At 44.8% G+C, this 16,417-nt stretch overlaps 1 protein-coding gene across 4 annotated transcripts; it reads left to right on the plus strand.

The window, feature by feature from the left end:
* The first annotated feature begins 343 nt into the window (after window positions 1-343).
* On the plus strand, window positions 344-5,610 carry LOC147584907 (uncharacterized). 4 transcript variants are annotated; one of them, XM_086674214.1, is made up of 4 exons: window positions 344-530; window positions 906-990; window positions 4,059-4,253; window positions 5,308-5,610. In XM_086674214.1, the coding sequence occupies exons 2-4, from the start codon at window positions 937-939 to the stop codon at window positions 5,539-5,541; spliced, it is 483 nt and encodes a 160-aa protein (XP_086530340.1). In that variant the 5' UTR covers window positions 344-530; window positions 906-936; the 3' UTR covers window positions 5,542-5,610. The 4 variants fall into 4 exon arrangements, 2 of the variants coding, with proteins under 2 accessions (XP_086530340.1, XP_086530334.1); XM_086674208.1 differs by having other exon boundaries at window positions 345-530; window positions 903-990; XR_015239944.1 differs by lacking the exon at window positions 4,059-4,253 and having other exon boundaries at window positions 352-530; window positions 903-990.
* The last annotated feature ends 10,807 nt before the right edge of the window (window positions 5,611-16,417 follow it).

The following is a 16,417-nucleotide window of genomic DNA, read 5'->3' on the forward strand; positions in this document are numbered from 1 at the left end:
GGCCGTGGCAGGTGTTGTAATCCCCCCCCAGGCGGAACACCCGAGAGAGGCTGGCAGGAGCAGCCTGTGAGCTGCTGTTTACTGTCTGCGCTGCTTTACTAGGCACCACGCGGAACATCCTCTCCTCTCAGTAATGAAGAGAAACGCAACTGGCAGCCCTGAGACACAGGCAGCGGAGCCCAAAGTAGTCTCACTTCACGGATGGGCGGCTCCGCTTCGGCTTCCGCATCCCAAGGCACCCTTACTTTAAGAAAGAGCCGTCGGACCCATCAGTACGAGGCCAGAGTGAAGGTTGCCAGAGGGGAGGGAGTGGGGGGATGGGCAAAGCGGGTGAAAGGAAGTAGAGGCACAGGCTTCCGTTTGCGGAATGAGGAAGCCGGAGGGATCAGAGGTGCGACACGGGGAGGACAGCCGGCGGTGTCGTCGTAGGGTTGTGTGGCGACAGATGGCAGCTACACTTGTGGCGAACACGGCCTGACACACAGACTTGTCAGATCGCCGTGTCGCACACCTACAACGAACGTCATCCTGTGCGTAACTGTACTTCAACGTTGTTTAGTTGTGGGGGAAAAAATTCTTTTTCATGGTGAAAAAAATAGTGGTCTTGGCTAACTGTGGAACTTGGTGCTCGGGAGTCCAAATAATCCGGACGTCTCTGTCCAGCCCAGCTTTCTGCGCGGCTGGAAATATTCCGTGTCCATGCTTTCCAATATGGCAGCCCCTGGAGGGTCCTGGGCACTCGCAACGCGGCTAGGGTGCCTGAGGGGCTGGATTTTTATTTTTATTTAATTTTAATGAATTCCAGTTTAAACTTAAGTAGCCACACGTGCACCAAGTTAGAGCGAGTCCATAAAGTCAAAAGAATTTTTTGTTCAGTTAGGAAATCTTACCGGCTCCCACAGCAGCTCGTGAAACTCGGTTTCCTCGTCGATACGGATGCGGACCAGGAGCGCAGAAGCCCGCGACTTCCTGGTTCCCGCCAAAACAAAGGTTCGTTTTTGCATTTCATTACAAACAGGACTGATTCAAAGCTCTTCTGAGTGAGACGGTCTCTCAAAAAGTTCAGCAGAAGGTAAAAAAGGGAAAAGATCAACAACTAAATGGAATCACACACCCTCCTAAAGGATCAGTTTGAAGCTTTCATGTGTAGGCAACGAGAATGACACTTTTTCCGTCAAGCTATACACAAAATGAGTAACTACAAATCACGGGATCCCACAGACGTGTGTCTTACCAGGAAGACTTTACAACGGTTTAAAATGTAGACTTTGTTAGAATTTTATTCAAAAAAATGGCTCCCAAACGTTTTTAGTCCTCCGACCTGGGACAAGTTAATTAACGTCTCTAACCCTCAGTTTGTTTGTTACACAATGGGATGATGATAGTACCTACTTCACAGGACTGTTGTGAGGACTGAATAAGATAAGAATTAACGAGGCTTTAGCCCTCACATGGTAAGCATTCAGGAGTAGATAAATAAACGGTGGCTGTTATTATGTTGTTGTCACTCCTCCATAAAGTGAAGGCTAATCATCACGTAGAGAAGTCCAGAGGCTCTCCCGGGTATCAGTCATACCCTGGCATTCTTAATTTAGACAGCCAGAGATGGCTAAACTCGCTAGGACTTCTAATTGTCCATTCGCGATGGTTCCTTCACACTCCGTGTGCTCGGGAGGGTCTCTGCATATTTAAGATATAGGCCATTGTCCAGCCAACAGGGTATCTCACTTGGATACAAGGAATCACAGAGTTTAAGGAGTAAATTTATGGATAAAGCATTAACCTTGTCCTAAACGCCAAGGCCTTTGGGGATTTATCGGTCTTTACCTTACAAAAATGGAGTAAATGCTATGTACGTACTCTCTTTTAAGGATAAAACCAAAAACTGAACTTTTACCTGCTAAAATACCAAATCCGAAACTTGTGTTTTAAAGGCTGGGTCGGCGTTCCACGCTCAGGTGTCCTGTTGGAACCACTGTGTGACGATTATGTGGCGAAGAGATGGGCTGGTAATGAAAGTGAATTAAACATATCTGGGGATACACTGTTGTACATCTGTATGTCGTAAGAAAAACTCTCATCCAGACTCGATAATTTAAAAATATGTGTGCATACCTACACCCATACATACGCGCACAGGTGTTCACGTGGCCTTACCTGTTTTGAATGTTGTATGCAGGGAATACAGGGGAGATCGTAAGTAAAATTACATCCAACTATGCAAATTTAATGAAAATTTTAAATCTAATTTTCATCAGAGCCATCCGGTTTTAATCATTTCCTGCTTCCTAAATCAAATCTTTTGAAAGGGCTCTCCCAATGCGTTCCGCGAGCGACTCACATGAGCCCCCGCGTCTCCTCTCATCTTGTGCCCTTTATGACCCTCTTTTAGTGAACAATGGATAACATTGAAATAGATTTTTAAAAGTTGTTTTATACTGTTTCTTAGCCTTGGGATATAAAAGTCAGGAAAAGGAACAACTTGCTTTTAAACAAAGTGAAATCAAAACGTTTTGCCATCTTCCACTCTGAAATAGCCACTGGGATGAGCTGGGTGTTCAGTGCACGGGTGATCCTAGCACGGGCTCCCTCTGTGACTCCTTTCCGAGAGCAGTTTACAACAACCCTGTGAGGCTGACGGGGAGCCTGGAAAGAACCACCAAGGGCCAGTGAGAGCTCGCAGCCTGCCCCCAAGGACCAAAAATCCACCCAGAAGCCCCCAGAACAAGCCTCTGAAGCAAAGGAGAGGCTTTCTCAAGCATCAAGACCTTTCTCCTGTCCTCGCTTTTTTCCTTCCCTCCCCTCTTGACCTCAGTCACCACTGAGTGATCACACAGTTCTAGGTGCTAGATGTAGGGATAAACAGTTGAATGGGAGTAGCCCGTGCCCTTCAGGAAATCACCATCTGATGAGGGAAAGAGATAAGTAAACACACACGCCCACCCAGAATAAAAATCGGTTTATGATTGCTGTGCTGTGTAATAGATGAGCTCCTGGTGCTGGAGTGGGACCCGAAGCTCCCTGGGGCTCCCGGTGTGGGTGACTTCTCCATTCTTGTCTCGTCTTCCCAGAATGTTGATTGCAGCACATTCTTCCTGGGCTGCCAGAGGATGGCCTTTGTACCGCTGATGCTGGCCTCATTCTAAATAGATTCCAGCCTCCCGCAGGGCACCAATCCTTGCTCGGCATTTGGCTAGAAAGCTGTGGAGCACATGATGCTGCCCGCAAGAAGCCCACCGGTTAGTGGAAAGCAGTCGATCGTAAATCACCAATAAGCACAATGATATGTCAGGGGCAAGATATTCTGAAAGCAAAGAGAAGGGCAGTGGCTGAACCACATTCAGGGAGCGTGGGGAAAGAGTAGATGCATAGCCCATCAGACTCCTGAGAAGTACACTAGATAAGGGGACCCCAACCATGTTCATTTTCACTCGATTCCCTCTCAAGAGGAAAAACACATCAACAGCGAAAATAGATACAGGCTATATTTACTACACTATCAAAACTTGAAGCTTTACATAGAATATAATGGTGACCAGAAGAAGCTTGCCTCTCAGAAGCAACTGTAAGAAAGTTGTGAGTTTGTCCGTGTATTTTGTTTTGGTTTTGGAGTTTGTTTTGGAGGGGTTAGTTTTTTTGCTCGTCTGATTCTTTTAGAAATCTCAGCAGAATAAATAACAGTTGGCAACAAAAAACATCAGTGCTGGTCTGCCCCAGCAGTCAAGTTCTCAAACAATCTTCAGGAGCCCTCAAAAACAGAACACAAAAAGTACCTCCACTGGGGAAAAGGGGGGTGGGGGGGCAGAAAGAACAACAACAACCCCCGAGCCTCTACATTTTTGGAAAAGTCCAGCATGCAGAAGAAGCCTCCTTGCTTGGCCTACATCTGCCTATTGGTAATTTGTAATTCAGGTTAAAAACAAAACAGAAGTGGGCATTGTTCTGATACTTGCCCTGATAACATCCCAAGAAAACTCTAGAGCTGGCAAGAGAGAAAAGCAGATAATGGTCAATGCTGTCATTTGAGTTTAAAAAGCACTGTGATTTTTCTTTTAAAGGAACATCTTCAGTTTCCAAGACCGTACACATGGTTTCTGACCGCAGCTCAAAATTTTCCACTGGGCTCCCTCCTGAGAACACCGCTCAGTGGAGAGTGTGCGCCGCCTGCGCGCGTCCAGCCTCCCCGCGGGGCCCTTTGCAGAACCAGGGGCCGCCGCACCCCACACCAGAAGCCCGGACCTTACCTAGCAGAGGTTCGCTTTATCCGCCACACTGCCACTCCCCCATCAGACGTATTTTCCGTTTCTCCTTTGCCTATAAAAATGAGAAGGATTCATCAGGTTGGAATTTAAGGCCTTTTATAATCATAATTGATCCTTCTAGGCTGATCAGAAGAATATATTTATTAAGTGCTCTAAAGTTAACACAATGAACATTCACATATAACATATTATTTAATCCTTCAAATAGCGCTTTGAAGAAACTGTTATGGCCCCCACTTCGCAGTGAGGCAGATTCTTAGAGAAGTAAGTTGCCTAGGGTCACGGGGGTGGAGCCTCGGACTCTAACCCCTTCTTCCTGCGGTTGGATCTCGCCCCAGGCTGCTACCTGCTGTTCCCCAGGGGGCACCAGCCACCTGCCCCGGCGACTCACTCTGCCTGGAGTTACACTGCCCGTTTATCTTTGCCATCCTCATTCGTCCCCTCTTCGGCAGTGCCCGTCTCAGTCACCCCGGCTGCCACGGTGCCTCCCAGGGCTAATCCATATAGGGCCGTGCTGGGCCTTGTCTCTGGGGCTTTGGCTATCGGTGCAGCTGGGCAGAAAGGGAGCAGTTTTTCAGATTTGGCTTCAAACCTCAGCTCTGGCCTTTAAACTGTGTGGTCTGGGGAAAGTTACTTCACTTCTATGACTCTCCATTTCATCGGCTCTCAGGGGTGCACCACAGTGCCAACCGAACAGGGCCGGCCTGGCACAGAGGTGGGCTCACTCTGCAAAATGCAGTACCCTGCACAAATACTCAATGAGAACCGGCATTGAAATAAGGAGTCCATTAAATACACACACACTATGAGACTTCTGCTTAACACGAGCCTAAACATGTGCATTCATCTCTGCCCCGGTGTTACATGCCAATTAAATGACAGGGGGAAAAAAAGGCGTAAACTCCTAAGAACAAAGAAATGGGAAGGGAAGGGGGAGGGCCGGAGGATGGCACATCGAGTGTATGAAGACATCATACGAGACAAGTATAAAGCTTTTTTTATACAGAAAGACACAAAAGTGTATTCCCCCTGTTCTCTTTCTCAGGAAGCTACTAGAAGATGCACTTCAGCCAAATGGGGACATACAGCAGGAAAGAAGACATGGAACCCAGAGAGCAGAAGCTCGGACCTGGGGGAAAGGCAGAGGGCCCCGGCTGGCCGCTGGGCAGCAGCCGGCCGGACCCAGTCCAGATGGGAGCAGGGCAAGGGTGAGGACGCCAAGAAACAAATGGAACAGGTCGAGTGTTCAGAGCTGTGCCTGGGAGTTGGAAAAAATTAGTTCTGGCCATGTGACAGATTGGTTGGTAGAGCAGGGGAAAAATGGAACAATAAACACATAGAAAGCTAAGCAGAGGGAAACACAATCATTATTTACTCCACGGCCCCGGCGGAGGAACCGGGGGTGGGGGGAAGAAATTGTAAGAGAAAGAAACTGTAAACATAGAACACACCTTGGTCCAGAAGGGATTACGTACGTAGTTTAAAATCAGGTAATGAAGCAATATTGATTTCACCAAAATAGGAGCTATGACTCCGTTACAAGGTTGTAGGTTTTGGTAGGAATGGTGGGGATTACATAAGAACTAAGCCCTCATATGGCAGAATAAAAAGTCAACAGGTCTAATATCCATAAATCAGTATATAGCATATTAAGCACACTGCTTAGAAATATAGTGGTAAATCTCAGAAGAGTGGCCAGAAATGAAGGTGCTGGCTGCCTCTGGGGCAAAGTACTGGGATAAGTATGGGGGCTGGGCAGTGGACTGAAATATTGCACTGAAAGTCTTTCGGTTCTACTTAAAGTTATAAACTAAAGTTATAAATTAAAACTTAAAGTTACAAACATTTATTGTTTTGATAAAAATTTTTAAATGGTTGATGTTTTCGCTACTATTTAGTTAAATAGTGTAGAATGCAATTAAAACCTGTATCTTATAAATTTAAATAGCAGAAGGTCATTTTACCAGTATGATCAGCAGGCATTTTGCTCTTCAGTGGGACAGAACTGGTAAATAGAAGCTTCAAGCTGAAAAGACCCATGGTTGTCACCTATGATGGTCCTAGAAGAGTATTATTACTGCTGATAGCATCTGATGGCGCCTGTTGACTCTGGAGACTTAATAATGTATTCCAAATGCAATGCCTCTGAAGACTTAAAGACTTAGCTGTTTTCATGATAGAGAATAATTTAAGAAAATGTAAGGGGAAGGAAAGGTTAATGACCTGAAATACGTAAGTGACCTGTCTAAAGCGAGCCAAGCCGTTTGCTGGCTTTTCCCTTTTACATACACTTATAAAACATGTGGCTTTGGGAAAGTCAGGAAGATTTGTTCTCTTTGTTTATAAAATTGGGATAATCAGCTTCTCCAGGATTACAGTATATCCTTATTAACATCTTAGAATCCTGATCCGTAGGCATGTAGAATTGTACAAGATTTACACCTTTGAAACCTGCCCAAGAGCATATGGTTATTAGAAAGATCTCAAAAGGACCTTCTTTATGGGTGATTTTGGTTGTGTAAGACAATTCCATGATACGTTTCCCAAGGACCGATGAAATCCTCGGTCAAGTGGAACCCACGTGGCAGTTGGGCATGGTTACAGGCATTGAGTGGAGAGATATACAGAAGAAAAGATTCTTGTCCATAGGAACTTACAGTCAAACTAAGGATGTGTGAAAGCACAAAGCTACCAGAGAATGGGCAGTTTGAGATAAATGCCTATGAGTAATGCGAGCCCCCGTGGGTGGCTCATCCCAATACGGAGTAAAGACTTCACCACTCTGTTGGTGCTGATTGTCCCCTCGATGTCCAGTCACCTCCTGCCACCATGTCATCAATCTGTTGTACAATCGGAAGAGAGAATGTCTAGGCTGAAATGGTGGTCATGATAAAGTGTTCATTGCATGACCACTTAAAACACCATTATTTAATTAAGCCGCTGAATCCTAAGCCCACTGGTCCTTTCTTACTCCCCTACTCCTGGCATTCCCAACAATTTGTTGCGTTCGACTGTCTAAAATTGTGTTATTCCTGGTTGTGACACCTAACACCACCTTAAGGTGGGCAGCACTGATTTGCGGATCCGAACCCACAAAATGGAGGCTGCCCCGGCGAAGTCACAAATCTAAACCTAAGGCGGCTTGCACTTGGGAAACACCGGTCACCAATCACACCAATCACAATCCTCCAGCTCAGCTTGAGCTCGCTACCTTCCACCAGAAAATAGGACCTGCTGGCCTTCTAAGGACATCCCCAACCTCCTAGCCAACTGTCCCATCTCCACATTGCCTCCTCTGCACTCACTCTTGCTCGAAACCTCGCAGGAAGATTGCAGAGTCCTCCGCGGCTGCTTGTGAGGCACCGTGCTCCTCCCGTCCACGGGCTGTTTTCTTTTGAACAAAGAACATCAAACTTGTCACTAAATTGTCTTGGTTTCATCACTTGACCAAGCAACTTCTGACGTGTATTCACTGTTGTCAGAAAACTCCGAGAAACCACAAGATCTCAGGCAGTGGCCACTCACCATTTCAGAATACAGACCACTGAGTTCCGTGGGACTCATCTCTCTTGTCAACACTATAACCCTCCTGCTTAGGACAAAGGAGAAACTTAAGAAATCGTCGCTGAGTAAATGAATAACTGGTTGGCACACTGGTGATCATTTGCCAGCATATCCAAATGTCAACCTCTGCAACTAGTCGTGCATCAGTCTTACCTTAATTATAAAACATTCTCCATGGGCAGTAACAAATGACACATTGTTTAATCACGCAATAACTGCTGTGCTGCGAAAAACGCCTGAATCATCTTGAGGCTCCGAGGAAGTGTTTGAAAATAACTGATCCTGTAAAAGTGAGCAGCTGAAATCGGCCACGTGAAAAACTGCTATCACGGGAATGAGCGTACAACTCTGTGCGTGAAACAGTAAGGAAGAAAATGAGCACGGCCCGGGGCGGAAGCAGTGCTGCAGACTGTGAGAGCCGGGGAAATGGGAATTATTAATAAATGGACCGCATATAAGGAACTGCTTCGCTTCTATTGTGGAGATGACAGAGGGTGATTTAGGAGAGCCGGGCACCAAGGGGCAAGAAGGAAATGAAAGAAAACTGGTGAGACTCGTTTACAGAGAAAAATTTAAGAGATAAAAGGCTTTCGTTTCAAAGCTTCCCTCCTTCCCAGCATTCCTCTGAAGTGGAGTTTGAGAAGAAAGCAAATCAATACAGTAGCGACAGGGTCTACCAGTGCGGATCTGGAAATGACTTTCAGAGACCGACCAGCCCCGCTCATTGGCAGGCCTCGGCAACCCCAGAAACCCCAGTGCAAACCTCCAGGCAGAATACTCATGAGGGGTGACAGACAGCACAGACAGAGGAACCTGCACCCCCTTTGAACACCCCCCGTGGGGACCTCCCTCGTGCCCCAGGTATATACCCAGGAGCCGCTTATGAGTTATGCAAGAGAATAAGTAACGTGGTCTCCTCTCATGCTGACCAAAACGGTAACCTAACCACTTATTTTTTAGCCAAACCTGACGAAGAACAGCTTTCAGACGTTTCCAAAAATCAAATTGACTCCAGCTGGATGAAGCCTTGTTGAAGGGCTGCATCCATAGCACATGGAGCCCAGAGGTCAGGAGACACGTTCTGGCCCTACTGTCACTACTGAGAGGACAGGGGGCAAGTCTCTTTCCCACTTGGAGATGTGGGTTTCTTGTGTGAAGATTATAAGTGCCTGCAGATCGTGTCAGATAATGGTGTAAACGTGCATTATAAATTTTTTTTAATGTTTTGATTTATTTTTAAGACAGAGAGACAGAGCATGAGTGGGGAGGGGCAGAGAGAGAGAGAGAGGGAGGCACAGAATCGGAAGCCAGCTCCAGGCTCTGAGTTGTCAGCACAGAGCCCGACGCGGGGCTTGAACCCACGAACCGTGAGATTGTGACCCGAGCCAACATTGGACGCCCAACCGACTGAGCCACCCAGGTGCCCCAACGTGCATTGTAAACTGTAAGCAAGCATTAGCACGTGCTCTGGAAATAGGCAACAGGGGTGGACCAGAGATGAGGCCGTGTGCCCTCTTGAATGCAGGCCGTCCTCGAGACTTGCTCGGATCATTAGAGGCAGCGGAACTGACAGTGACAGTCCGGGCCTGCACCTTGGGATCCATTGTTGTCAGAAGCCTGCACCTTCTACACGGGTGGCTCTGCACAGGACAGTCACCATCAAGTGTCTAAGGACTCCTTTGGGTTTTCGCTAACTAACATATCAGTTTTTCCTTAGAGGTGGAGAGAGGGAAGGGAAGAGAAGTAACAGCGGATGACGAGGCACCAGGGATGAGTTAGACCTACTAGCTGAACTCTCTTTTCTCGATCTCTCCCATACACACTTGACTTCTTATAAACGCAAACTCAGATTTTTGCCCTTTTCTTCTTCGCCCTCTACTTGTTTATGTTATCCATTGACACAGTCACCCAACATACTACAGAAAAGGAGAGAGAAAAGCCCTGGAGATTGGAACTAGCCTGTGTCAACGCCAAAGCAGCTGGTGACCTCTTGTGCCCAGAAGCCCTTCGTCCTCTCCAGGGCTGCCACACACCCTGCCTGGGTTACACCCTCGCTTGGGAAGGGGAAGCGCCTTGCTTCTGTCACTCCTCTGCCCTAAACCATCTTCAGACTCTCTATGAAACTGTCGCTTTTCCACGGCTGGCCACCTACCTCGTGCTTCCCACCCGTCTCAGGCAATCTGCTCCTGGACGTCGTCCGCTGCTGAGACTCTAGAGCGATGACACCCGCGCTGTGGAATGTCGGGATGGCTTTCAAGTTCTCGTTGCCCAGACAAGGGCAAGACAGAGCTGGGTCCCTATGAGCAGCACAGGAAGGGCAGCCGTGGACGAGGCACGCCACAGAGACTGCGTGTGCTTGTTGCACACAGTGCATTTCAGGAAGTAAAATGAAGTGTCAGCCTTCCCAGGAGAGGAACTACTATTTCCAAGCAAAAAAATATTCCAAATGGCACAGTTTTTAAATGTTTATTTTATCTAGTTTTGAGAGAGAGAGTGCGAGCAGAAGAGAGGCAGAGAGAGAGGGGGAGACAGAGAATCCCAAGCAGGCTCCACAGTCTCAGTGCAGAGCCCTACAAGGGGCTCAAACTCACGACTGTGAGATCACGACCTTCGCTGAAATCAAGAGTCGGACCCTTTAGCTGACCGAGCCTCCCAGGCGCACCAGCACCTTTTACGATTACAATCCTTATTCTCAAATTTTATGCTCCCTTCATCTGTGTCTGGGTCCCCACTGTATCACAGATGATAGAGAAACAAAAGGGTCAGAAGTAGAAATATTTTGTAATTAGTGTCATAGGAGTCAATTGTCTGGGCAGAATTAGTCACATAATAAATGGAACCTGACGCAACGTTTCAAAGACATCGAAAGGCTAGAGGTTTAAGTTGGAAAGGGTTGGTCTCCTCTAGGAGTACAATAGACACCCGGAGAACACATGGAAGTGAACTATAGTGGTGGGCACCATCATGTGCTGTTGCCTGTCTCCAAAGATGACGCATCTCTTAGACAATCTAATCGATGCTATAAACCTTTTCCCCAGAAAAATGTCCATGGGCATGTGCATGCACACTTCTGCGTACAGTTTCATGCAGCTCATGAACTTAAACCCCATCCTTGCTGGTAGACTATAAATTCCACGATGGGTTCCATGATGGCTGAGGTCTGGCCCCGAGGCCAGGCTACGGGAATTCGAATCCTGCCATTTACTAGCCATGCATTTGGGGCACACTACCTGACCCGTGTGCTTCCGTCACCCTCAACTGTGGCATGGGGGTCGCAACTCTCATATTTCAAGGGTTGTTGTGAAGTTTAAAGTCAAATTGAGAAGATACACGTGATAGCACATTATTTTTCCACAAAAAGTGCAAAAATGATGGCTAAGAAAGCCTTAACTGCAGCTAAAGGAGTATGGACAATATTTTTAACAGTCATTTTAATCACAGGCCATCACATCTATAGGTAAATCAAACAGAGATGATAACACCTGGGAGAATCAGCCTCCAGGGACCACCTCAGCAGCTCCCCCCACTTCTGCTGGGATGGCTGTGAAGGACAGAAATGAAAGGTAAGTAGGTGGCATTGCTGTCCTTCAGGTGACTCTTGGCTTCAAGGGTGAAATGAAACAATGCCATTCGTAAGCTGTGCCCACAAGAAAGATGCAAAGAAAACCTGATTTTGCAAAACAACAACAACAACATACCAACAAAACTGCAAAAAAAAAAAGGGCTAAGCCCATAGAACTGGAGTATTTCATAGGGGCCTTTGCACAATGGCAATTAGACATATACTTGATATCCCTGTGTTCTTTCCTCCATCCTCTACAGACACCTTCTCTCACTTCCAATTCACTGCATCACACTTTTGCTTTATTTTGCATTTCATCTGCTCCAGGAAACCATAACTTACCGTCTACCCCGTATCCTCCCACGGCATAGCGCCCTTATATTCCATCTAATGACTTTTGCTGACACATATGTGGGTTGTTTTGATATCCCTGGATTCCCGAATTAAAACGTAATGCTCTTGAGGGTGGATACTGTGTCTAATCTTTAATACGTACCCCTAAGCATTGTGTCCAAGGGTGGTGGCAGACTGTCTCCATACACAGCTGGGATCTTTATCTCCAAATGTTATAATGCATAGTTCTGTAAGAAGCTACTCCAGTACGACAGGCTGTTCCCACCTTAAAAAGCTTAAAGACCTGAATCACACTTAGGTCGTAAGGTATCAGCACCAGAATAAACAAGCTAAATTGGCCAGAGAGAGGTCAGAGCCACAATCCGATCACTTACGTGTTCCAACTGATCACTAAAAGCTAAAGAAGAAACTAAACTGGTAAGACTAATGTGACATGAGGAAGGTGCCTGGCCAGCCACTTGCCCTTGGGGGCCCATGCAGACTACTTTCTATGTCCACAAAACCACCTGTGGGTTGACAGACCCAGAACAGTCTTTACTTCTTGCTTCCTCCTATTTTTCTTTGCCACTAGGCCTGCTTGAAAATAAAGTGCCCTTGTTATAGGCTGCCCCCCAAACCCTGCAGTGTTCTGTTTCTATGTCCTTCCTGGCATTCTTCCTTGTGTGCATCATATTCTGATCACGGGCCTTCTCTTCTATCCCACTCTTTTCTCCCCGACATGATTCTTCCCCCCAAAACACCAATTCACAGCACGATGCTTCCCCAGAGGTGTGAGGAAACGGGGCAAGATGGCCCCTCATCTGCTTAAAAGGATGTGTCCGGAAACGTACTGCCTCTCTGCTCAAGCAGCAACTTATGGGTATACCAGGCCCAGCGCTGACTCATCCTGAACGTCACTGGCCCGAGCAATGAGGCCACAATGCCTGGACCTTCAGACCCATAACAATCATAACAATAAACATAATAATCATAATGTACCATATACCATATACCATAATAATCATAACATAAAAAGCACATGACCCTTTTCAAGACAGCTTTTGGAGAGCAGAATAAATGGAGATTGTTAACAATTTCAGACAGAAGAAATTCAAGGTTCCATCAAGGTACCCAAAATGTGGAGCCACAGACTACAACCCAAATTTAATTGAATTTGCTCTAAGAGGAAAGAAGGTCAATTAAGTAACATTGTCTATACTCCTCGTTTACACCTCCACGTTTGCTTTTCAACCACTTCAGCCCCCCACTCCACCGAAACTCCCACCACCAAGGCCACAAGTGATCTCCTCATTATACAGATAACATTAGTGAAGTGCTTACTACAGGTTTCATTGAAATAGGACCTATAACACTCTGCATAACAATGACCTGGGGTGTTGTGAAAAATTAAGATTTCTGAGTCTCAGACCCAGAAAAAAAAGCTAACCGACCCAGGAAAAATATCTTTTAAATATCTTCTAAAAATGAATGCAGAGTAAAACCATTCTCAGGTAGGGGCGCCTGGGTGGCGCAGTCGGTTAAGCGTCCGACTTCAGCCAGGTCACGATCTCGCGGTCTGTGAGTTCGAGCCCCGCGTCGGGCTCTGGGCTGATGGCTCAGAGCCTGGAGCCTGTTTCCGATTCTGTGTCTCCCTCTCTCTCTGCCCCTCCCCCGTTCATGCTCTGTCTCTCTCTGTCCCAAAAATAAATAAAAAAAAAAAAAAAAAACGTTGAAAAAAAAATTAAAAAAAAAAAAACCATTCTCAGGTAAACAAAAACTGACAGAATTCATTATAAACAAACATGCTCTTCAAGAAATGCTAAGGCAAGTTCTTCAGGCTGAAAGGCAATCACACCAGATAATAAATAGGGTTCCAAGAAGGATAAGTATCACTGAAAATGGTAAATATGTGGTAACTATAAGAGACTCCGTGTTTGATCTTCTTCTCTTAGCTTCATTACAAAGCATATGGTTATTTAGTGCAAAAGGAAAAGGAATGCACTGTGGGTTTCTAAAATACATAGGTAGAGTAAATATGACAACGACAATACAATGGTTAGGGTGATGGGTAATTGAAACTGTACTGTTGCAAATTTTCTGTTTTATATTTCACATGAGGGAGTACAGTGTTAACTTTCAGTATAATGTGAAATGTTAAAGGTGCAGATTTTAATTCCCGGAACAATATTCTCAAAGGGTGGTCCCCTGACCAGCAGCATTGGCATCGCCTGGGAACTTGTTAAAAATGCACCTCCCAGGACACCACCCCACCCACTGAACAAGGAATTGTGTGGTGGTGCCTGGTGATCTGTGTTGTAACAAGCCCTCCAGGTGATTCAGGTGCACATGAAGTTTCAGAATTGCTTTTCTAGAGCTGCCTGTTAAACAATAATGCAAAAAGACATAGTGAAAAAGAATAATTAATAGAATGGAATAGAGTAAACAGAACAGTTAAGATGGAATACGAAAAAATAATTTAAAGAAGGCAAAAAAGGAGGAATAGAAGGGAACACAGAAAGCAAAGAAGAAAAATGGGAGACAAATAGCAAAATGGCAGGATTAATCCAACAATACCAACAATTTCATTAAGTGTAAGTGGACTAGAATCTTCTGTTAAAGGCAAAGATTAGTAGGCTGGGGGAAGAAAAGCAAGGTTCAACTATATTCTGTATGCAAAAAACTCATCTTAAATACAGAGGCACACGGGGTGCCTTGGTGGCTCAGTCAGTTGGGTGTCTGACTTCACCTCAGGTCATGATCTCGTGATCCATGAGTCAAGCCCTACATCGGGCTCACTGCTGTCAGCACACAGCAGCCCACTTAGGATGCTCTGTCCCCTTCCCTCTCTGTCCCACCCTGCTCATGCTCTCTCTTTCAAAAATAATCAAACATTAAAAATAAGGCAGTAATAGGTTGAAAGTAAAAAGACAGAAAAAGATACACCATGCAAACACTACGTGTATTAAAACTGGAGCAGCTATGTTGCTATGTAACAAAGCAGACTTCAAGGTAAAGAGCCCTCTGTAAATAAAATGGTAGGTATGTTATAATGACGGAAGGTCAAACATCACACATACTTAACAATTATACGTTCATGTGCCTACCAATAGTTTGAAAATGCATGAACAAAAGCTGTTAGAACTGAAGAGAAAAAAAGACAAATTTATGAAAACAGATAATAACACGTCTCTCTTGTTAATTGGCAGAACAACAAGACAAAAAAAAAAATAAGTAAGGAGACAAAAGATATGAGCGACACCACCAACCCCCTTGCCCTAGTTGACAGTCATAGACACTGTACCCAGCGACTGTAGAATACACATTTTTTTCAACAGCACAAGTGACATCAGGGCAGACCATATGCTGAGCCTCAAACAAGTCTCCATAAATTTCAAAATACGAAAATCTTACAGACTTTCTTTAACAAATGATCTCCACATGCAAAAAGGAAAACAGAACAAAAACTTCTGGACACAGACCTTGTACCCTTCACAAAAATCAACTCCAAATGGATCATGGACTTAAATGTAAAATACAAAACTCCTAGAAGATAACATAAGAGAAAATTTAGAGGACCTTGACCGTAGCGCTGCCTTTTTAGATACAATACCAAAGATATGATCCACAAAAAAAATTGATAAGCTGGACTTCATTAAAATTAAAAACATCTGTTGTGCAAAACTCAGTATCAAGAGATTAGAACACAAGCCAAGCCTCAGAGAAAACATTTGCAAAAGACACATATGACAAAGGACTGCTATCCAAAATATACAAAGAACTCTTAAAATTCAACAATAAGAAAACATACAACCCAACTGAAAAATGAGCAAAAGATCTTGACCCCTCACCAAAGAAGATATATAGAGGCAAATAAGCATCTGAAAAGACGCTCCACATCGTATGTCATCAGGGAGATGCAAACTAAAACAAAAATGAGATACCACTACATATCTATTAGAACAGTCAAAATCTGGAACACCGACCACACCATATGCTGACAAGGATGTAGGATGAACAGGAAGTCTCATGTATTGCCAGTGGAAATGCAAAATGGTACAGCCACTTTGGAAGACATTTGGTGATTTTTTGCAAAACTAAATATGTGATACCATAAGAGCCAGAAATTGTGTCCTTGATGTTTAAAACTTATGTCCACACAAAAATGAGTGAAAAACATCCATGCACATGAATGATTGTAGCACTTGTTTTCATAATTGCCAAACCTGGAAGCAATCAAAATCTCCTCAGTCAGTGAATGGATAAACTGTGGTGCATCCAAACAATTAAATATTATTCAGCGATAAAAGAAATGAAATATAAGATCATGAAGAGACATACAAAAACTTTAAATGCATATCACTAAGTAAAAGAAGCCATCTGAAAAGGCTATATAATGTATGAATCCAACCATATGACATTCTAGAAAAGGCAAAAACAATGGAGATGAGAAAAAGATCAGGAGTCTCCCAGGGTTGTGTTTGGATGTGGGGGAAAAGACAAATAGGTGGAGTGTAGAGGATTTTTAGGGCAGTGAAAATACTCTGTAAGATATTATAGTGATATAATATGTCACTATACATTTGTCAAAACCCATAGAATGTACAACACCCAAGGTGTAAAGCCACAGGTGAACTATGGATTTGGGGTTATTACCATATGCCAATGTAGATTCGTCCTTGATAAAAAAAAAAAAAAT

Source organism: Puma concolor, chromosome A1, assembly GCF_028749965.1.
Source record: "Puma concolor isolate L17-30 chromosome A1, mPumCon1.1.hap2, whole genome shotgun sequence".
NCBI lineage: Eukaryota > Metazoa > Chordata > Mammalia > Carnivora > Felidae > Puma > Puma concolor.